The 23,886-nt window shown below is 42.6% G+C and overlaps 1 protein-coding gene across 2 annotated transcripts in view; it reads left to right on the forward strand.

Moving 5' to 3' along the window:
* LOC124717002 (atypical kinase COQ8B, mitochondrial) overlaps positions 1 to 23,886 on the forward strand; it is a 137,208-nt gene that overhangs the window by 66,878 nt on the left and 46,444 nt on the right. For both annotated transcript variants that reach the window (XM_047243629.1, XM_047243630.1), the window contains exons 5-7: positions 7,871 to 8,099; positions 10,318 to 10,442; positions 15,147 to 15,369. In XM_047243629.1, the coding sequence (XP_047099585.1) occupies positions 7,871 to 8,099; positions 10,318 to 10,442; positions 15,147 to 15,369 (577 nt within the window). The remainder of the gene's footprint in view (positions 1 to 7,870; positions 8,100 to 10,317; positions 10,443 to 15,146; positions 15,370 to 23,886) is intronic.

Genomic DNA, 23,886 nt, shown 5'->3' on the forward strand with positions numbered 1-23,886 from the left:
CTACAAATTTTTCTTTGGGTTCCCAAATTCACCCCTAGATATTTCTATGAGTTGACTAATCACATTATTGACTTACTGATATGGTAGCCAAAGTTTTCTCCTTTTTTTTTTCACTTGAAGAAGAGTACAGTTTTACATTTCTGAAAATTTAAAGCAAATTGCTACTCTTTGCACCAGTCTGAAGTCTTATCAAGTTACCCCCAGGTAGCTCATATCTCTTTCATGAGAATGTACTTGGCCACCATACGTCCTAACCCTTACGTTACTGCTTCCCTTTCTATGTGTGCAAGTCTATCCTTCAAATATTCTTTTTTTGTTGCTTCTTCTTCAGTGGACAGTCTTCCTGGTGTCGATTATGCTTAAATCAGGTTCGTGATTTTGGACACTTAATTTCTTCCCTTCTAACATTCTACAACTATCCATTCTTAACCATATGGTTGCCTTGTTGGGTTTGACTTGCTAACCCTTCTCAAAATTTTACAGAAGTGCGGGTCATGCAGGGAAGGTCACTGAGTGCAGCGTGTATTCCAGCTTTTGTTCCTTTCTCTATTTGCATTCGTCTTTCTGCTGTGATGCTGCACCCAAAAACCCAGCATGGTAGCAGTTCCATTGCCGGGGGGAAGGGGGGTGGGGGGCAGAGCTGGAAATTCCCCATGCAAGCCAAGGAGTACTGTATGTGCCTGTCATGGCTGGTGTACAGCAACTCTGGGCAATGATTTACTGGCTAGGTAACCATTGCTCTGTGGCTGGTTAGCACTATTGAGAGAGCCCCTGTTCAGAGTTGGTGGTACCATGGCAGGAGAATCCCACATGAAGCACATTAAACTTTCTTCTGCTGGTGGTCACAAGGTCCCAACAGTCTCTTCAGTTGGGAACAATTGTTATAAAGCAGAGAGATACAACACCACAGCATTTTGTTCCCTGTCTAAGACATGGGAAGAGGGACTGATCAGACGTCCTGTTGCGAAACACTTTGTGCGATACTTTGTATGTACTCAGAATGGTGGAGATACTTTTACTGCAACAGAATCATTATCTTTTTTGTCTGGGAAAGTAGAGTCTATGGGAAATATGTAGAATGATTCATTATTGATTGAAACTTCCTTTGCTGCCCAATCCACAGCTCTTCAGGCATGTGATCGTCTAGCTGACATACCTGTGGTCATTGTCACGTACAAAACTTTAGGCATGGTCATTCAAGGAATCATCTTTCACAGAGATCTTACACTCCAAGTAGATTCGGAGCTCCAGACTAATCTCCAGTGGTGAGACATACATTTTATCAGATGTGTGCAAAAACGGCCAAAGGATAATTGTATAGATACGGGCACCTTTATCTTAGCCTTTAAAGGCAATGTCCTTCTGGAGAAAGTTAAGGCCATATTGTACAGGTGTGATGTGAAACCATATGCCCCACTGTCTATGAGGTGCTTCACATGTTTATGCTTTGGGCATATGTCATCCTGCTGCATGACAGACCCAAAATGAAACTGTGGACAATCACTCCACAAAAGTATTCCTTGTGAATGCCCACCTGTATGTGTCAGCTGCATGGAAGATCACCCTCCAAGTTTGACAGTTTTCAAGAGAGAACAGAAGATAATGCAGCACATTGTAGTATGTGCAGGTCATGGTCGTGCAGGGGTGTGGATAGTCGGCGGTTGTGTTGAGTCACAATTTAACCAGGCTGCCATGTGTGCCTGCCTGGGTATGTGGCACTGATTTTTAATTACTTGAATTATTTCAAGTCTTGGCTTTTGTGTTGGATTACATTATGGCATTTATCTTTTGAAATCTTTTAAGGAGTTTTTAAGAACTTTATTCCATTTAAATCAGTTTTAAACTACCTTTTAAATTGAAAGTTTATTTTTTTTATTTTAAAAAAGAAGAAGAGTAAGAGGTTTAACAACATTATACTGCATTGTTGTTCGAAGGAACTTCACAGGAAATATCAAATGGTATTCCACGGCCTGAGTTTTTAATGTGTGATAAATATTTAATTGAAGGTAGTTACATGGCAATTAATCCCAGCACCTTTCCTACTCTGCATACTTAGCTTTGCCTACCATGGTCAACAAATATATCATTTTACTTAAAGAATGGTTTGACTGCTACAGTTTATTGGTGTTTTGGGTTGTTGTCGGCTGATCACTGTGTTCACCATCCTTAACCTTTTCTCTCCCCTGAAAGACACTGGACTGTAATCAGGAGGACAGCTACTGAAATTCTCATAATCCTTCCAAGTTTATGTTTTCTATGATTTCCCTAAATCGCTTACGGCAAATACCAGGCTGGTTCCTTTGAGAAGGACACTGCTGATTTTATACCCCATCTTTGCCCAATCCAAACTTGTCCTATGTCTCTGATGTTCTTTGTTGACGGAATATTAGAATATAGGGATAAGAAACAGGCCTTCTGCAGATAGCTATCATTAGAAATATGCAAGTGTCATCAGGCCCTGCTGGCCATGGCAGACATTCACATTCAGTTCATTATGTGGTTGATTCGTGCTCATACTGTGACATATTTTGGGATGGAAAAGATCTCCCCTTGGTCATGCATATAGTTACAAGTAAAAAGTATTGTGTGAGATGCAGAGAGTGGTGAACTGGTGCATAACAGTTAATTATACTGGTGACTAGAAACCTTGGAAAGGAATGCCTGTCTTGAAGATAGGAAAACTGATAAAGATAAAGAGGAAGGAAAGGGAGAGAGACTCTTATTAGAATGGCAGGCAGAGATAATGAATTAAGCCAATCATGGTAATACTGGTCCTGTGTGAAGAATGAAGGAGAGGCAAAGTTTTTATATGTACATGGAAAAGCAGATTTTAGGGAATTCTGTGGTAAGTTGTGGACTGGAGGCAGTGATCGCATGTATGCACAGCCACCAGACGCATGCTGGAGGCCAGGGACTGACTACAGATATAATATGAGGCATGTTTTGTAAGCAAGCACCATTTTGAAATAAAAAATAAAACAAGTAGAATAATGGTACCTGCTGTGACTCAACATCTCCACTATATGGTGAGTAGCAATCTGTCCTTTTCTTACTAATCATATTTTTGCATGACAGCCTGTACTTTAATCTACTATTCTATATAAATCCCACCAATATAAAGTCACTTATCATATCATACAATCAGCTTTGAATACCATCGTTACAGAAATCTCTCGCCTGGTTAGGTAACAATTGCATAAAGCACACTTCTTGACATTTGAGGAAACTCATCACATAATGCCGAAATTGTAAGGTGTTTCTTCTCTCTCACTTTTCCACTGGCTAAATTGTCAGTGATGACAGAAGATCATCCACTTTTTTCTTTATCGTGCACTTTCATGTGGTCATCTTTAAAATCTCACCTGTTTCTGTACCATCCCATCATTCATAATGTTTTCACCATAACCTTCAATGAAGTGGCAACAAATTTCAGCTGCTTTCACACATTTAGCTCGAAGGTGAAAAAAAATCACACTGCATATTTTGCAGTCCCACAGGATTCTCAGCTGGAGGAGGCATTTCAAATACTCACAAACATATTTAAACACGCTGAATATTGGTGGAATGTAGAAAAGTATATTAAATTACAGGCTGTCATGTAAAAATAAAATTGCTAAGAAAAGTGTTCTTGTTTAATTTTTATCTCAAAATGGTACTTATTTAAAAACGGTGCATTGTATTTTGTTTACTAACAGTACACTGATAGAGTGAGCTGGACAGAAGGCATGTAGATAGCCCCTGTGGCAGTACCATTCCTCATGTGCCGTGCTATGTAATGCATCCCCCCACTTTCAACCTTGTTCAAGCAATCCAAATAGTGCTGGACATTCTTATTCATTTGTGTAATCAACTGTTCATGAAGTTTATAGATTAAACATTCTGTCTTATGCATCTCACGATGAGCTGAAATTTTCAGCATAACTCCCTCCAAAGCCATTGTAAAAATGTTCATAGAATGTGAAATCAAGGTCTGGCTTGCACACCAGGAAGATGTATGATAAGCATAGGGCAGTCTCAAAGTCACTGTTATTCCCTTTATGTAGCAGGTACCATTAAAATTTAAAACCCCGATCTTCTCTTTTCCTTTCACAAAATCTCAGTAACAGTTACCTGTCTCAGTACTGGCTCACATTAAGACTTCTGAGTCAGTTAAAATATCTTTGTTGCTAGAAACTCTGATTTGAAAGAGAATTTTGTTGCTTCTCCTATGCCGCATCCTCACCCATCTCTCAAGTGTCGTTACACTACCTTAATAATTGTAACAAGTTCCAATCATGTACTGAGCTGTCTTTCTTGCACCAATTCTTCCTCTGAACATTACAAAATTTTCTGGTGCATTCTATGTGATCTTGTTTACCACATAAAAGTAGCATGTGTGAGGTGTGTCCAGAAAGAAATTTCCATTTGGTGACAGAAACAAAAAAAGTACAGATACAGAAAAATTATGCAATGGGGCAAAACTACCAATTGGAAACTATCTTTCTACACAGCTCCCTCCATTTTGTAGGCACTTATTATACTGTGGTACAAGTTTTTCTGAGGTTTCCTTGTAGAATGTTGCCACCAGTGCTGTAAACCATGAGCTACCATGTTGTTTAAGCTCGTCATTGCCGTTGAATATTTTACCACCAACAAATGCTCACAGCTCCAAAATGAAACTGAAGTCAATAGGAACGAGGCTAATGCTGTGTGAAGAGCAGTCACACTGGCTCTAGTCAGAGTCCTGTAAGAGTTATCATGTCTTCAGAATGAAATTTTTTCTCTGCAGTGGAGTGTGAGGGTGATAAGAAACTTCCTGGCAGATTAAAACTGTGCGCTGGACCGAGACTTGAACTCGGGACCTTTGCCTCTCGCAGGCAAGTGTTCTACCAACTGAGCTAACCAAGCAAGACTCACGACCCATCCTCACGCACCACTGCAGAGTGAATATTTCATTATGAAAACATCCCCCATGCTGTAGCTGTGCTATGTCTCCACAACACCCTTTCTCCTGGGAGTGCTACTCTTCCAGGTTTCACAGTAGAGCATCTGTAAAGTTTGAAAGGTAGGAGATGAGGTACTGGATGAAGCAAAGTTGTGAGGATAGGTTGTGAGTTGTGCTTTGGTAGCTTAGTCAGCAGAGGACTTGCCCGCGAAAGGCAAAGGTCCAAAGTTCAAGTCTTGAGTTAGTACACAGTTTTAATCACCCAGGAAGTTTATTGTCGTGTCTTGTTTGCAATGTGAGGTCAGACATTGTCATGAATCAAAACAACACTGCTTGTGAGCTTTCTGTGATGCTTGTTCTATGTTGGGCTTCACACTTTCATAATTGTCTTACAATAAACATTTGCATCATTTCAGCTTACAGTAAAAAATGCATCAGTAGAAAACTGTGCACCTACATTATTGAGGTGTTAAGGTTTACTTGGACATAGTTATTACTGATTGTTGTTTCTAATGAGAATTTTCATAAGTGACTCAAGTCTCGTTTGCTTAAAAACTCATCACTATTTTTGCTGTAACATGTCTGAAAGCTAAGTGCAATCCCCAGATGCTTTTCTATTATGTTGCTCTGCAGGAGATGTTGACACCCAAAGAGTACAGAGTTTTCAAAAATTCAGTTTTTTAATCAGAAATTTGAAGAAGCGATCTTGAAATTTTGCGGAAAGTTCTTAGGAAGATTGGTTAATGTAAACTTTCATTTTTCCTTTTAGTTCTTCAACTGCACTGACTGATTCTTCATTAATCAAACATGAACGTCCACATCAGTCATCATTGTGCACTCAATCGTGTCCTTCATCGAACCATTGGGCCCAACTCCTTACCACTAAATCCCTCAACACATTTTCCTCATTAGCCTCGCAAATCTATTGATGGAATGTTGTTTAGTGTCCTTTGCATTCAGAAAACAAAGTACAGATCTAGTCTCACAAGCAGTAGTGTTATCAGCATATTTCACCATTCTAAATGTCCGCTTTACAGCATAAATAACAAAGAAAACTCATGTAATCTCCTTCACCTGGAGTCAGAGACTGTGCCACATGCATCAAAGTGTGATTATAATGCAGCTGCAGAAAAAATTCAAACGGAACTTACTTTGGGGACATACCTCGTGTATTAGAATTTAAGCCTTGTCTAGGTAAAGATCATCAATTCCCAACAATCAGTCTTTCCTTTTCATCCTGTCCTCCAACCATCACATCTAGTAGACTAGTAGAAATTTTGTCTAAGTCATCTTGTATCATATTGTGTTTCATATGCTATCAGTTTAATAAGTCACAGCTGCAAAATACTAACGCGAATTCTTTACAGACGAATGGATAAACTGGTAGAAGCGGACCTCGGGGAAGATCAGTTTGGATTCCGCAGAAATGTTGGAACACGTGAGGCAATACTAACCTTACGACTTATCTTAGAAGAAAGATTAAGAAAAGGCAAACCTACGTTTCTAGCATTTGTAGACTTAGAGAAAGCTTTTGACAACGTTAACTGGAATACTCTCTTTCAAATTCTGAAGGTGGCAGGGGTGAAATACAGGGAGCGAAAGGCTATTTACAATTTGTACAGAAACCAGATGGCAGGTATAAGAGTCGAGGGGCATGAAAGGGAAGCAGTGGTTGGGAAGGGAGTAAGACAGGGTTGTAGCCTCTCCCCGATGTTATCCAATCTGTATATTGAGCAAGCAGTAAAGGAAACAAAAGAAAAGTTCGGAGTAGGTATTAAAGTCCATGGAGAAGAAATAAAAACTTTGAGGTTCGCTGATGACATTGTATTTCTGTCAGAGACAGCAAAGGACTTGGAAGAGCAGTTGAACGGAATGGACAGTGTCTTGAAAGGAGGATATAAGATGAACATCAACAAAAGCAAAACGAGGATAATGGAATGTAGTCAAATTAAATCGGGTGATGCTGAGGGGATTAGATTAGGAAATGAGACACTTAAAGTAGTAAAGGAGTTTTGCTATTTAGGGAGTAAAATAACTGATGATGGTCGAAGTAGAGAGGATATAAAATGTAGACTGGCAATGGCAAGGAAATCGTTTCTGAAGAAAAGAAATTTGTTAACATCGAGTATAGATTTAAGTGTCAGGAAGTCGTTTCTGAAAGTATTTGTATGGAGTGTAGCCATGTATGGAAGTGAAACATGGACGATAACCAGTTTGGACAAGAAGAGAATAGAAGCTTTCGAAATGTGGTGCTACAGAAGAATGCTGAAGATAAGGTGGGTAGATCACGTAACTAATGAGGAGGTATTGAATAGGATTGGGGAGAAGAGAAGTTTGTGGCACAACTTGACTAGAAGAAGGGATCGGTTGGTAGGACATGTTTTGAGGCATCAAGGGATCACAAATTTAGCATTGGAGGGCAGCGTGGAGGGTAAAAATCGTAGAGGGAGACCAAGAGATGAATACACTAAGCAGATTCAGAAGGATGTAGGTTGCAGTAGGTACTGGGAGATGAAGAAGCTTGCACAGAATAGAGTAGCATGGAGAGCTGCATCAAACCAGTCTCAGGAGTGAAGACCACAACAACAACAACAACAATGCTTGTACCTCTGTTAACAGTCTGATAAATCCCCCCCCCCCCTCCTCCCACGGGTGACTTTCCCGAACCCTCCCCATTTCCTAAACCTACAACCTACCCATCCATTTCTTTCAATCCTTCTGCAAGAAGAAGGCGCCACTGGCTCTGAAAGCTTGCAAATTTCAGTACCTTTATGTGTGTTTTCTCCTGCCACCACTTGATGAGTAGATATTTTAATCTATCCAGTTATACTATAAAGATCATCAGTGTAACACCTAACTGATTATAGGAAACTTGTACTTGTAAACTTTATGTGTAGCTTTGTGTCTTTTTGGCTTAAAGTTCTCCAGAATAAAATTCTGTTGCAGCTCAGTGAGATGGCCCGCGCTCGGCGTGTCCCCTCGTCTCGCGTGGGGCGGTTGGTGAGCTTCGGCAGTCTGGCGGCCGGCCTGGGAATGGGGGCAGTGGCTGAGGTGACGCGCCGCACGCTGGGTGTCGGGGGCACGGACAGGGACAACAGGGGTGGGACGCTGGACAATGTCTTGCTGTCAGAGGCCAATGCCCAGAGGATCGTCAACACACTGTGCAAAGTTAGAGGTGGGTATGAGCTACAGCATACTTAGTCACATTCTGTGACTTGTTCCTCATCCCTGGGTGCTCCTCTTTGTTGTGGAATCTGCCGAATGTGACCTAAGCTTTAATGAACATGTGGTACTGTTATTTAAGCAGAATGCTTTACATAATACAGGTACGGACATTCTGACTTTACTGATACAATGAAGTACAAACTGTGGACCTTGCTTTGCTTAGGTGGTGTGGCTTGTGTACCTCAAAAATACAGATAACTGTACTGTCGGTGCCACGTAGTGGAGGGGTACCTGTGGAGAGCAAAGATAAATGGGAGGTTCCTGAAGGGGGTAGCAGCCTCCTCAGTAGCTGCAGGGGCAAAAATCTGAATGATTGATTGACCTGGCCCTCTAACATTTAGCCAAAATTACCTTTTTTTATTAATACTGTGAACATCTGAAAGAAACTGGAAACTACAGCCAATATTTTTCCCTAGTGATTGCAACTCTACTACATAACTTAATGATGATGGCATCATCTTTGGTAAAATATTTCGGACCTAAAATAGTCCCCTTTTCCAGTCACCAAATGGGGACTGCTTATGGGGATATTGTCCTCAGGGGAAACAAAACTGGTGTTCTATTGGTTGGAGTTTGGAAATGTTATAGCTGGATAGATAGGGTAGATATTTTAAAACGGGAAATGGGTAGGTTGAAGTTAAATGTAATGGGAGTTAGTAAAGTGCAGTTGCAGGAAGAACAGGACTGTGAGTCACGCAAGTACTGGGCTATGAATAAAAAAACAGAGTGTGTAGAGTAGGTCTAATAGTGAATATGAAAATAGTAGTAAAAATTTATGTGCATACTAGCTCTGCAGATGTTGAAGAGACTGAAAAATTGTATGGTCAGATAGAAGACACTATTCATATAGTTAAAGGATATGAAAATTTAGTTTTGATGGGAGACTGGAATTCAATAGTAGGACAATGAAGAGAAAGAAAGAGTTGGAGAACATGGGATGGGAAACTTGGTTTAAGAGGCATGGAAGAAGATTGTACATGTGCAAGAGACCTGGAGGTGCCAGAGGGTTATGTAATGGCAAGACACAGATTTTTGGATGAGAGTTTAAATTCCAAAACATTTTCTGTGGTAGATGTGGACTGTGACAATAGTTTACCGGCTATGAACTGCAGATCAAAACTGAAGAAATTAGAGAAATTGGAAGAACAAGACATTGCTGACAGTGCTGAAGTCTGCAAGGTCTGTCTGCTGTGTGTTATATCAGCTTTAATACCTGTTCCTAATTCACACTCAGATCTTATTGTGCAACAACTGGAATATATGTTGTAACATTTTGACAATGATGTGTCAGTCAGTCATACTGGGTATATAATGACTTTGCACTTCATATTGGCTGTAAAGCCAAAATTTTGATAGTGTGAAATAAATGAATATTAAAAAAACTTACGATCAAATGGTGGCAATTTCATTCAAAAAGTATGTTATGATTGTGGTTTCTAATGAAGTAAAAATCACTTCCTCATTAATTACCTCATCTTCCCATCTAATCTACAGCATTCTCCTGTACCATGACATTTTCAATGCTTCTATTCTCTTCTTGTCTGAACTATTTATTGTCCATGTTTCACTTTTGTACAAGGCTACACTCCATACAAATACCTTCCAAAATCACTTCCTATCACTGAAATATATGTTAAGAAATTTCTCTTTTGTGAATTCTTTTCTAGCTATTGTAAGTCTGCATTTTACACCCCCTCTACTGCAGCCATCATCAGTTATTTTGCTGCCAAAATAACAGAACTCACCTATTACTTTCAGTATCTCATTTCCCAGTCTCATTTCCTCAGCGCTGCCCTATTTGATTTGGCTACAGTCATTTTCATTTATGTTAATATTTAACCTCTTTCATATTATGTTGTTTGGTGACTAATATGTATCTTTAGCAGATACAAACTTAGTTACAAAGCCAACTGTCACAGTTTGTTATTAGCATGTGCATTGCAGTGGTAGCAGTTGCCTGTTAATGTTGCTTATTTGCAATGTTTACTCCAATCGACACTTCAAAAAAATATCAGTTGTCGGTTAGTGCTCCCGTATAATCACACTTGCGATTGTTTGCCCTAACTCTTTTCTTCCGTTTTCCAATTCCACCCATCCTTATCCATTTCAACCAGGTAACATATGTAACGATAATTGTCTGACGATCTCCTCGGCTACTGTGTGTGCAGGAGCAGCACTGAAGATTGGCCAGATCCTCAGCATACAGGACAGCAACACTATCAGTCCTGGCCTGCAGGCTGCATTCGAGAGGGTGCGGCAGTCGGCAGATTTCATGCCCACGTGGCAAGTAGAGGTAATGGCGAGTCGAGAGGATTAAAAGTGTAACAGTGTTTCACCAATTGGTAATATCACACATTGGGATGTGTACAGTAGTCAGTAATTCCCATTTGTTCGTAAATAATACTTCAAAAGTTTCTGGCCGAGATGGCACACCACAAATATTGTCTGTTGTTGGTTGTTAGTTCCTACATTTGTACATACACATAAAATTACAAAAATCAGTATTTAGCTAATTGCTGTCCGTTTACAGATTTGTGATTTACTGCTTTTATTCAAGAAGTCATCTGTGGTATAGGAGTTGTTAGGGAGGAAAAACTTAAACCTTCAGTAGCTTTTTACCTGGTGCTTCACCTATACACATGTCTGTCACATATGTTGCACACGTCCCCTTCTCTCCCCTTTCTCTGTCCACCCCCACCTCTCCCTATCTTTATCCATCTTCTTCTCCCCCGCCCTCTATCCATTTTCTTCTCCCCTTTCTCTGTCCATCTCCTCCTCTTCCCTGCTCTCTGTATTTTGTGTACGTGAATTGTGTTTGCATAAGTGTGTGTGTGTGTGTGTGTGTGTGTGTGTGTGTGTGTGTGTGTGTGTGTGTTCTTCCCTGTTCTGTATTTTGTGTACGTGAGTTGCGTTTGCGTAAGTGTGTGTGTGTGTGTGTGTGTGTGTGTGTGTGTGTGTGTGTCTCTTGTTGACGAAGGCCTTAATGGCCAAAAGCTTTAATTGTGAGAGTCTTTTCTGTTGTTCCTGTCTCCGACTCGGCACCTCCGCTGTATGGTGAGTAGCAACTTTCAGACAATGCTGTCTGGTATATGTGTGCACTCTGTATTATAAGGCACTCACTAGAAAATTATAAGATACCCAAGATTGGCTAGTACCACATTGCAACAAAGATTTTACAGTCACAAGCAGCCTCTGTATGACAAGAAAATTTTTTAGAATACATTGTAGTGAAATGCCAGTCTTTCCATTTTAATGTACTATCTGAAAAACCTGGCATTGTGTGGTCATCCATTTTGCCAATTTTCTATTATAAATCTAAACAAAAAAATTTTAGTATAATATATTTAAAAAAAATCATTTCCATATACTCATGACAACATCTTTGAGATTATGAAGCAGATCTACAAAGAAATATGCACATTCATTTGCATCATGTGTCTATGATGCGATTTTGTAAATGCCTGTGGCAACACTTCTTTATAGCTCTGTAGATGGATATTTTTTTTGCCTAAATCTGTGTGCACTTTGTAGTTGAAAGCTGTCAAAAGTTCTGCCAGGCCATGGATTTCCTTAAGTTGACTTGACTGTAGGATGCGGCATTTTTTCACACATCTCAGTGTTTGTGGTGTCGTATCTCCTGAATTATGTGTGGCACTATAATACAGTTGTATAAGTATGTTTAGCAGCATATGTGGATACTGTTTGCGAAATTTATTGTGAATAGAGTTAGTAGATTGTGTGGACCTATATGGATTCCATAGATTTGTATGTTAGCTATAACTTCAGTACACGGCAGAAAATGGGTCTTCTGCTGCCCACAAATAACCCCGACTAACGTGCGCCAGAGGTAGTGTGTCTCTTAGATGTTGCACTTCGTATTGATAAATGTTTGGTGGAGAGGCAGAGGAAAGGCAAAATAACAGAAAATGGACCAGAAAGAGAGAACTCCTTTTACAGCCTTTTGAAGGGGAAGGAATAAGAAAAATAACATTTACTGCTATTTATTGCTGTTTAGTTGTCCTGTTCTGAAGACACACTCTCCAAGGAACCATTTGAAGAAATGACAGTGCTTCTAGCAAACATTTCTTGAATGTCTTCCTTCTGAAAGTTGTTTTCTTGCAGGTTTTCAGCATGGCATCGACTGTGGCATCAGTTTCTTTTTAAACACATTCTGCACATCTTTCGTTGCTAATGTGCTGTTTCTGGATGCGACCTTTTTTTCTATTAGGTCCTACACATTTTCTACCTGCAGTTACAAGCAGATCCCTCACAACATCATGGCCCATTTGTACTGCAGATTACCTGGACTGGATTGGGTTAGTGTTTGGATAGGGGCTGCTGTCCTTTCCTGTTGTCACTGGACTGTAGTGTTGGGTCCATTATCTTCACTCCATGAGATGATGTTACATTTTTGCGTAGTGCATCTATTTGATGAGTGTGTAAGTTCCACTGCTGTAAAACTTATTTGGGTGGCTGTTTAGTATTAAAATTACAATGCGTGTACCCAACAAAGGAACCATTCAGAGACGTACTAATTTCGATCAGAAACTATTATTGTTTGGTTTTGTGGACTAATAGACAACTTACCCTGTCATTATAGAATGCTAATTTTATGCTCAGTAAATAGTTCTTGGCTGTAAAGTGTGGGTTGCAGAAAAAGTATTGAATGATTTGTGACAGAATTTTTATGCAAACTGTCAGTGAAGGTAAATTCATAATTCTAGTCATGATGCTCATACATGGTGTATATGCCCCAGGAGAACCAGGAAATCTGTAAAAAATGTGGGAATTTTTTTATACAGGAGAAAACCGGCAAAAACACAGGAATTTTTCATTGTTTTAGTTTTCAGTCAAATTTTTGTAATTTTGAGTGGTAAGAACTGATACCCTAACAAGGAATTGAACTGTATCCCATCCTGCAGAATAACACTGTAGCAATAAAACACACATGAGAGGAAAAACCAAAATAAAACTTAAGTTGCAAAGGAAATGTACCATTTACAACACCGAGCTAGGTGGCGCAGTGGTTAGCACACTGGACTCGCATTCAGGAGGACGACGGTTCAATCCCGTCTCCAACCATCCTGATTTAGGTTTTCCGTGTTTTCCCTAAATTGTTTCAGGCAAATGCCGATTTCCTTCCCACTCCTTCCCTAACCCGAGCTTGCGCTCCGTCTCTAATGACCTCGTTGTCGACGGGACGTTAAACACTAACCACCACCACCACCACTTACAACAACAAAACAATGTACACACAAGTGTTTGCCAACAGCAAAATGTGTCAAAGGCTTTAGGACAAAGGCTATGCAATACTTCATAACAAGAAACTGAATCCGATGAATGTGATGACACAGCTGTTTACATTAGGTTCATTTGAACACTTGCCAACGGGCTCACGCGCATACACTGTTGAGTTGCATATGAGCGGTACCTTCTCCCACTTCTGGCTGTTAGCTGTATCAGTAGTAGCAACAAGCAGCCAGATGCTACCCAGAAAAGATTTTCTGGCATGCCCAAGCGATCAGATTCTCGCATGCAGAGAGCATTCTGAGTAGTAGCAGGGAGGGGGTGTAGTCTTAATGTGGCTCATTTTTATGGCCAATGATTCTGCTGTTTCCTCTATGTTTACAGCTCTCACATAAAACTACAACAGATTTCTGTGGCCGGAAGCTGTCAAGTGAAATAAAGTACATTCACGTAATTACAGACGGCTAAAATATCTTATTAGTTTCAATTTTCTGATTTTATTGTATTTCCACATTTTTGGCAGTCAAGCATATACTGCTGTGCAGAAAAATGAAGGCATTTTTGTTGGTTTGCTAAAGAAATTTGGCTTTTGTTAATATTTTCTGCAGAAATAGACTATTTATTTGAATTGAAGTGCTTCATTCCACACTATTCGCTAGTTTCAATTGTCCACTGAATATCAAGTGCCCATTTTCATCTACCAGCACATATGGCATTAGGCCATAATAAAGAACCAAACATGTGGTACTACAAGAAAGTTTGCACCCCGAAAACCACACTGAAAAGCTTAATATTAGGTTGGGGCCTACTTCACTGTTAATCTGAACCTATGAATGTGCGCTTAAAGCTGAATTATGCATTTTCGTTTGGTCTGTGAAATTCTGATGCTTGTGGAGTATCCTATGATGTCCTGTTTCTTTTGTGACATAATGTAAGATCACTTAACGCTAATGCAGTAATGCTCTCTGGCAACTGCTGAAAAGAATCTATTTATTACAAGTCACAGGAAAATATTGCAAGTGGTGGTTTTAAAAGTTTTACTTCCAATTCCTTTTAAGTGAGATGAATTATGTTACGTGTGAGAATGTCCAATGAATTTCTTAAATCACAAGGTGTTTGACTCTTATATAAAAATTAACAGTTTGAGGACCAGCCACTTAGAAGAATTTTGGTCCCAGAAGATCAGACATTTGTGTCATTATTTAAAACTGTATTGCCATGTTTGTGTGATGTATCTCAAGCTGTAAAACACGCAAAAAAAAGACCAAAATTGCATGTGAAAGTTTAGCTTTTCTTGTAGCTACACTGTGTGTATTAATTTAAACTTTTCGTGTTCATGTGTTGATGCTTTGTAACAGTGAATGTTGCTATTGGCCAACTGCTTCACGTATGCTCTGAATTTCTGCTGTCATTGGCTGGTGAGATCACATGACATACGAAAATATGCAAGCGTATCATAATATGAGATTATGCAGCGTACATGTTGCTGCATGTCAAAGATCTTTAGGAAACATATATAGTTTTTATTTTTTCCCCCTTCTTCTTCTTTTGGGTTTTGTTTTCTTAAGTGCTGGGAAGTTCTATGCCGGTGTATAAAACCTTAACCGTTCAAAGGATTGATACGTTTTACAGTTCCAGGAAATCCGGGAACTTTTTTTTTCCTTGTCTGCATATACATCTTGTCATAATTCATCTGTTACTTTTTAATACAGAAAATGTTAAAGTTTCTTTTGTTCTGGTTTCTGCACAGAGAGTTCTGTCACGGGAACTCGGGGCTGACTGGCGGTCTCGGCTGCAGGAATTTGAAGAACGGCCATTTGCTGCAGCGTCTATCGGACAGGTTCACTTGGCTCGACTGCCAGATGGGACAGAGGTTGCCATGAAAATACAGTATCCCGGTGTGGCAGAGGGAATAGATTCGGACATCAATAACCTTGTTGGAGTTTTGAAGGTGTGGAACATATTCCCAGAAGGTAAGGAACCAGGATATTTTAAAACCACCTGTCAGAAAATTCATAGTATTTTGTACATGTGTGAATGCGTACGTACAACTGTGCACCTGTCTAGGTGGCTCCCCTCCATCCCCTTCCCTCCCAGACAATGCATAACTCTCTTGACTACATGCACGAGGGGATGTCAAAAAGTAAGTTACACATTATAGTGGCACACCAAGTAACTGCTATTGAATGCTACACTACACTACAAAGTGACAAATGTACATTACACTACCTTTCAATGTAGTCACCATGTGTCTGTAAACAGCAATCAGAATGTTCTACCAGTTGTTCAATTCCTTGACAGTAAAAATCTGCTCCTATGTTATGGACCCATTCAAGAACTGTGGTGTGAGCATCCATGTCATTGGAAAATCTCCTCCCTCGGATGTTCTGTCAGCTTGCTGAAAAGATGGAGATCACACAGTACGAGATCTGGACTTCCCAGTCAGCATCACCCACATCTGTGTGGCTGTGATTTGCACTTGGTCCGTACACTGCCAGCATTTCATGGTGAATCTGTGACCAATTTAGACATTTTCCCCCAAGAATCATGCTTCAATTTTTGGGCACATTGCCAGTTTCCACACTATTTCTCCAACACTGTGATGTACCACAACAAAAATGTGTCTCCGGGAAACCTGGAAGCCATACTCACTTTCGAGAACGCATCACTCTTATTGTGCATTGATTTTAGCTTGGGATAACATGTCTAACTTGCTTTCTGAAGTCCCTACATGCTCTGCAAATATCTGTGAAGTGCATGGCAGGAGGGGCGGGGGGGGGGGGGGGGGGCTTGCCAATAAACCAGTTGTTCAGGTTTCTTCCCATTCCATTCTGGAGTGGAGTGTGGCAAGAATGGCTACTTGAAGAACTCTGTGTGCACTGTTATTAGCCTCATCTTGTCACTGTGATCCCTGCAGGAGTGATATGTAGGGGGCTTTAGTTTATTCCTCAGTTAATGTTGCATCTTGAAACTTTGTAAGAATACTACCATAGATAGTTTGCATGTATTTTCAAGTGTCTATCAGTTGAATTTTTTCAGCATCTCAGTGACAATGCCCTTCAGTGTATACATTTAACATCTCCTGTTAGTCCTATATAGTACAGTTACCACTGACTTAAGCTGTATTCTAGGATGGGTCACACAGGTGAGCTATCTCCTTTGTAGACTGATAGGATTTTTCCAGTATCTTACCAATGAACTAAAATCTGCCATCTGCTTCATGTATGACAGCCTCTATTAGTGTTCCATTTCATATCCTTACAAAATGTTACAGCCAGATATTTATATGAGTTGACCGATACCATTTGTGATGTGTTGATACTGTAGTCATATGATACTATGTTTTCTCATTTTGTAAAGTTTACAAGCTTACTTTTCTGAACATTTAAAGCAAGTTGCTAATCTTTGCACCACTCTGAAATCTTGTCAAGAACTCAGTGAATAATTGTGCAGCTTTTTCAGATATTATCCCACAATAGATAAATGCATCAGTTCAGGAAATTACCAAATGAACAACTGCAGTTGAGTTGGCACAAGTTGATCCCTGACAGTAGCAGTGGGCTGGGCACAGCAGCTTCACTCATTTACTTCAACAACTGAGTGTTGTCACAGCCCCTATAGAAGCTATTGTTTTTGCCTGCAGCTGTCTGTGCTTCACAGTAGAAAGCTGGCAACTGTGCTTCGAGGTGTCAGGGATCTTCTTACACTGTCTCGACCGTAGGGTCTTAACACACTTCCCTGAAGTTAGTTCTGTCAGTGACTATCCATCTGAGACAACATGCTGTGTACTTCCTCCCAAGAAACTGCCAATGTAGTCACAGATTTAATTTCATACTCCATACAGTTGTGCTTTAGGTAATAAACATAGATGTGGGGACTTCAGTACCAGCAATGGAGTGGTCTTCAAGTCTTGTGACATGGTTGAGAATTTTCTGCCAGTGAGGGCGGGTAAATATGTGCAGGTACTCCAACCAGTAGCCAAGTGGCCATGATCTCTTTAAAGTGATAGCAGGGTGAGTGGTTTTATTATGAGAAAACCCAAAACCAGCCACATGAGCTGCTGTGCTGAAAAGCTCAAGAAATAGCTTGATCGTAGGCTGCTCCTACGTATGACAAACAGCCAGTCATCAAGCAGATTATGACTTTGTGGTGTTTCGCGTGTTCATCTCAGCCAGAGACCACCATTTCTGTGTCAGACACACTTAGGCCCATTGCTTCGTCTTGCGTAATGAGACCCTTTGCAGATGGGGGCTGACATCCTGGTAGAGTGCAATCGTCTTACAACACTCCTATGCATGTAATGTTTTGTGCATTACCTCTCCCTCGGCCTCTCCTCCCTCTCCATCTCCCTCTCCATATCCCTCTCCATCTCCCTCCCCTCCCTCTCCATCTCCCTCCCCTTCCTCTCCATATCCCTGTCCATCTCCCTCCCCTCCCTCTCCATATCCCTCTCCATGTCCCTCTCCTCCCCCTCTCCATCTTCCTCTCCTCCCTCTCCATCTTCCTCTCCTCCCTCTCCATCTTCCTCTCCTCCCTCTCCATCTCCCTCTCCTCCCTCTCCATCTCCCTCTCCTCCCTCTCCATCTCCCTCTCCTCCCTCTCCATCTCCCTCTCCATCTTCCTCTCCTCCCTCTCCATCTTCCTCTCCTCCCTCTCCATCTTCCTCTCCTCCCTCTCCATCTCCCTCTCCTCCCTCTCCATCTCCCTCTCCTCCCTCTCCACCTCCCTCTCCTCCCTCTCCACCTCCCTCTCCATCTTCCTCTCCTCCATCTTCCTCTCCTCCCTCTCCCTCTTCCTCTCCTCCCTCTCCCTCTTCCTCTCCTCCCTCTCCATCTTCCTCTCCTCCCTCTCCATGTCCCTCTCCTCCTTCTCCATCTCCCTCTCCTCCCCCTCTCCCTCTCCTCTCCCTCTCCTACCCCTCTCCCTCTCCTCCCCCTCCCCCTCTCCCTCTCCTCCCCCTCCCCCTCTCCGCCCCCTCCCCCTCACCCTCTCCGCCCCCTCCCCCTCACCCTCTCCGCCCCCTCCCCCTCTCCTCCCCCTCTCCTCCCCCTCTCCTCCCCCTCTCCTCCCCCTCTCCTCCCCCTCTCCTCCCCCTCTCCGCCCCCTCTCCTCCCCCTCTCCTCCCCTCTCCTCCCCCTCTCCTCCCCCTCTCCTCCCCCTCTCCTCTCCCTCTCCTCCCCCTCTCCCTCTCCTCCCCCTCTCCCTCTCCTCCCCCTCCCCCTCTCCTCCCCCTCTCCCTCTCCTCCACCCTCTCTCTCCTCCCCCTCTCCCCCCATCCCCCTCGCTCTCCTCCCCCTCGCTCTCCTCCCCCTCTCCTCCCCCTCGCTCTCCTCCCCCTCTCCCTCTCCTCCCCCTCTCCCTCTCCCCCAGCCCCCTCTCACCCTCCCCCTCGCTCTCCTCCCCCAGCCCCCTCTCACCCTCCCCCTCGCTCTCCTCCACCTCTCCTCCCCCTCTCCTCCCCCTCTCCCTCTCCTCCCCCTCTCTGCCCCCTCTCCCTCTCCTCCCCCTCTCTCTCCTCCCCCTCTCACCCCACCCCCCTCGCTCTCCTCTCCCTCTCCTCCCCCTCCCCCTCCCCCCTCTCTCCTCCCCCTCTCCCTCTCCCCCTCTCTCTCTCCTCTCCCTCTCCCCCTCCTCCCCCTCTCCCTCTCCCCCTCTCTCTCCTCCCCTCTCTCTCCTCCCCCTCTCCCTCTCCCCCTCTCCCTCTCTTCCCCCTCCCCCTCTCCTCCCCCTCTCCCTCTCCTCCCCCTCTCCCTCTCCTCCCCCTCTCCCTCTCCTCCCCCTCTCCCTCTCCTCCCCCTCTCCTCCCCCTCCCCCTCTCCTCCCCCCCTCTCCTCCCCCTTCCCCCTCTCCTCCCCCTCTCCTCCCCCTCTCCTCCCCCTCTCCTCCCCCTCTCCTCCCCCTCTCCTCCCCCTCTCCTCCCCCTCTCCCTCTCCTCCCCCTCTCCCTCTCTTCCCCCTCTCCCTCTCTTCCCCCTCTCCCTCTCTTCCCCCTCTCCCTCTCTTCCCCCTCTCCCTCTCTTCCCCCTCTCCCTCTCTTCCCCCTCTCCCTCTCTTCCCCCTCTCCCTCTCTTCCCCCTCTCCCTCTCCTCCTCCTCTCCCTCTCCTCCCACTCTCCCTCTCCTCCCTCTATCCCTCTCCTCCCCCTCCCCCTCTCCCTCTCCTCCCCCTCTCCCTCTCGTCCCCCACCCCCTCTCCCTCTCGTCCCCCACCCCCTCTCCCTCTCGTCCCCCACCCCCTCTCCCTCTCGTCCCCCACCCCCTCTCCCTCTCGTCCCCCACCCCCTCTCCCTCTCGTCCCCCTCCCCCTCTCCTCCCCCTCCCCTCCCCCTCTCCTCCCCCTCCCCTCCCCCTCTCCTCCCCCTCCCCTCCCCCTCCCCTTCTCACTCTCCTCTCCCTCTCCTCCCCCTCCCCCTCCATGTCCCTTTCCCCTCCTCCTCCTCCATGTCCCTCTCCTCCCCATGTCCCTCTCCTCCCCCCTCCATCTTCCTCTCCTCCCACTCTCCATCTCCCTCTCCTCCCTCTCCATATCCCCCTCCATGTCCCTCTCCTCCCCATGTCCCTCTCCTCCCACTCTCCATCTCCCTCTCCTCCCGCTCTCCATCTCCCTCTCCTCCCGCTCTCCATGTCCCTCTCCTCCCCATCTCCCTCTCCTCCCCCCTCTCCATGTCCCTCTCCTCCCCATCTCCCTCTCCTCCCCCCTCTCCATCTCCCTCTCCTCCCCCCTCTCCATCTCCCTCTCCTTCCACTCTCCATCTCCCTCTCCTCCCCCTCTCCATCTCCCTCTCCTCCCCCTCTCCATGACCCTCTCCTCCCCCCTCTCCATGTCCCTCTCCTCCCCCCTCGCCATGTCCGTCTCCTCCTTCCTCTCCACCATCCTCTGCCCCCTCCTCCTTCCTCTGCACCATCCTCTGCCCCCTCCTCCTGGTGCCCTCCACCCTGCGCCCCCCTCCTCCCCCCGCAATCTCCCCTCCTCCCCACAACCCCCTCCCCTTATCCCCACCCCCCCTCCTCCCCACAACACCCTCCGCTCCTCCTCACACGCCCCCTTCCTCCCCACAATCCCCCCCTCCTCCCCACAACCCCCTCCCCTCCATACCCCCCCCGTCTCCTTTCCTCCCCCACTCCCACTCCCCCCTCCCCCTCGCCCCTTCATGCCTCTACTCTGCTCAAATTAAGGCCTGTGTTTGATACTAGTAGACTTCTTTGGTTGTCAGTGCCCTCTTATACAGTGCTAGTCTGCCTTTTCTGTCCCCCTTGCTTTGCCTGTCATGTAATTTTTCTTCAAGGTTGCAGAATTCCTTACCTTCGTCTACTTTAATCTTGTTTCTTCTAATCACCATTGTCTCTCTCAGGTTTACTCTTAATCCTGCTTATGTACTTATTAGACTGTTTACTCTATTCAGCAGATCCTGTAATTCTTTTTCACCTTCACTTGGGATAGCAATGTTGGCAATGAATCTTATCATTGATATATTTTCACCTTGAATTTCATTCCCATTCCTTTTATTTCCATCATTGTTACTTTGATATGCAGATTGAACAGCAGGGGTGAAATATTTCATCCCTACCTTACAATTTTTCTAATCTGAGCACTTTGCTGTTGATCTTCCATTCTTATTCATTCTGGGCTCTGTACCTATAGCTTATACCTATTTTTTTTAAAATTTCTGACTACTTGCGCTATTTTACATTGTCAAATGTTTTTCTAGATTGACACACTCTATGAACATCTCTTGATTTACCTTAAGCCTTGCTTTCATCATCGGTCTTATCATCAAAACCACCCCTCTGGTGCTTTTACTTTTCTGTCCTTTTCCAGTATACTGTCATGCAGTGAAAGAACAAATGAAAATGGTTTATGCTTTCTGCAAGATAATGGGTTTCATTCCCCAGTTAGAGATAGAACTGATGATTATAGCAGGATACATATGCTAAATTAGATATGGTTGTCATTTCTTATTATTTCCTCTGTTACTCTATTACCTTCCATATGTAATGCCTCTTCAAGCTATTGTGCAATACTCATGTATCAATTTTATTTTATTGTGATTGTTAATTTAATTTAATTTCAATTGGTACTAGACACTGTTTAAAGGATTAGCATCAATGTTTTTTTGCCTTGTTCTCTTAATATTTGTCTGCTGTTTAACTTCAACATTTTTAATTGAATTGCTGCTGCACTGTCAAAGATGACATTTACTTTGTGTTTACACCTACCTCTAAATTGATTGATTGATTGATTGATTGATTGATTATTGGTCCAGTTTTATCATATAGCACTAATTGTACAATTGATATTGGACAGGTCAAAGTTAAGTTAACAATAATACATAGTATTAGCAAAATAGTAGGCAAATTAAAATTAGGTACCTATTACAATTAATTTTGTTACTTATTCAGAATTTCTCTGACAGAATAGAAACAATGCTTTATTAGAAACGCCTTTAGTTTAGCTTTAAATATTGAATGAGTAGTATTTTTTATTTCCTCTGGTATCTTATTGTGTAATATTACACCAATGTTAATTATACTCCTCGGATAGGTGGTTGTTCTGTGATATTTTTTATGTATATTTGATTCCCTTCTGGTACTATAGTTGTGTACATTTTTGTTCTGTAGCTGTTTGCCTGTTTTCAGGAGGTAGTCCCTAGTGAACAAGATAATTTCATAAATGAATAAACTTGGAACATATAGAACGCCAAGCTGAGTAAAATGGGATTTGCAGGACTCCATCTTTTTAAGGCCACAAATTATTCTTAAAGCTCTCTTTTGCATTCTAAAAACTTTTACACTGTGAGTTGAGTATTCCCAGAAAATGATACCATATCGAATTAGTGAGTGGAACTGTGCATAGTATGCCTGCAGTACTGTTGTTTTGCTTGTTGTAGCCTTTAAAATTCTTAGGCCATAGCACACAGATGATAGCTTTCTACACAAGTTATTTATATGTGTATTCCACTTTGTCTTGCTGAACCCAAAGACCCAAGAATTTTGGGACACTTAACTTTTCTAGGGGATCATTTTTTAATTGGGCTTGAATAGACATTTGATTATTTGGAGGAATGAAATGAAAATCGACACACACAGTTTTTTCAGTATTAATAATGAGTTCGTTTTTTTGTGAACCACTCAGAAAGTCTTTTCATAGAACTTTCTGCTGTTGGCCCCAAAGTTTCTGGACTGGATCCAGTGAGCAATATGCTGGTGTCATCGGCAAACAGGATAGTTTTTGTGGGACTCATATATTCAACTAAGTCTTCCACATAAATCAAGAAGAGTAGTGGACCTAAGATTGAGCCCTGTGGTACACCATATTTTATTGGTAATTCCCTAGAAAGAAAGGAGTTGTTTCTTGTTTCATTCGTGTTGTTGAATTCATACTGAAGTGATACTTTCTGCCTGCATTTTTTTAAGTATGAACACAACCAGCTATGTGCTACACCTCTTACTCCTCGTCTTTCTAATTTTTTGAGCAGAATGTTATGGTCCAGAACGTCGAAGGCTTTTGATAGATCTAGAAAAATACCTGCAGCTAATTTATGTTGATCAAGGGATTTTAAAATGCAGTCTAAGAATTCGAAAATTGCTGTCTGTGTAGATTTAGACTTTCTAAAAACATCTTCAATAAAATTCTTCAGGGTATCAGACCGCATTGTTCTGAGTGGTGATGCTTTCCCAGTTTTCCTTCGCCAGTAAGAGATTAAAAATTCTAATGTTATCTTCAGAAAAGGTTCTTTTTTCAACTACTTTTCCGGAACTGCTACTACTTGTTGGCATTTCTATACACAGCAGCTGTGCCTCATGATCACTATAACCCATGCTCAGTACTCTGCTTGTGAATCTGAGATGAATATTTGGTCAATAATGAAATTTGTGCATTCTGTTAATCTTGTTGGACAGTGTATTGTGGGGATCATATTGAATGTGTTGGTCATATTTATCAAAGCACCTCTGGTACTGCTGTCTTTTGAAAAATCAATATTGAAATCCCCACAAAGCACTATCTTCATATTTAGTGTACTGATCCTGTTCAGCAGAACTTCTAGTTTATTCATGAAGACTGACAGGTTTCCACTTGGTGCTCTATATATGTTAATAACTATGAAAATGATGGTGGCTTGTAAGCCAAAAAGTAATTAACAAAATAAATCAATAGTGTAGAACATCCAAAATGTATTGTTTTATTATAATTATTCACGGAGCCTTTAAAGTGCTTTAGTGAAATAATAATGCTGAGAGATACTCAGGCAGGATGAATTCACTAGAGCAACAGCAGAAAATTAACTTTGTGAATATAAGTAAAAGGCAAAGTACATGTGTTACTAAAAAAGCCAGTCTATGATGGTAACAAGACAGAGAAAGTATTTTCTTGTTGGTGTGTTTTCGCTGTTGATGTATATACTTTCATGTCAGTTAAAATGTTTCAATAGATACTTTTCTGTTATCTTTAAATTCAAAGTAACCACCTGTTTTAGTTGGTAGACATCATTTG

The sequence above is a fragment of the Schistocerca piceifrons genome, chromosome 9 (assembly GCF_021461385.2).
Source record: "Schistocerca piceifrons isolate TAMUIC-IGC-003096 chromosome 9, iqSchPice1.1, whole genome shotgun sequence".
NCBI classification, from domain to species: domain Eukaryota; kingdom Metazoa; phylum Arthropoda; class Insecta; order Orthoptera; family Acrididae; genus Schistocerca; species Schistocerca piceifrons.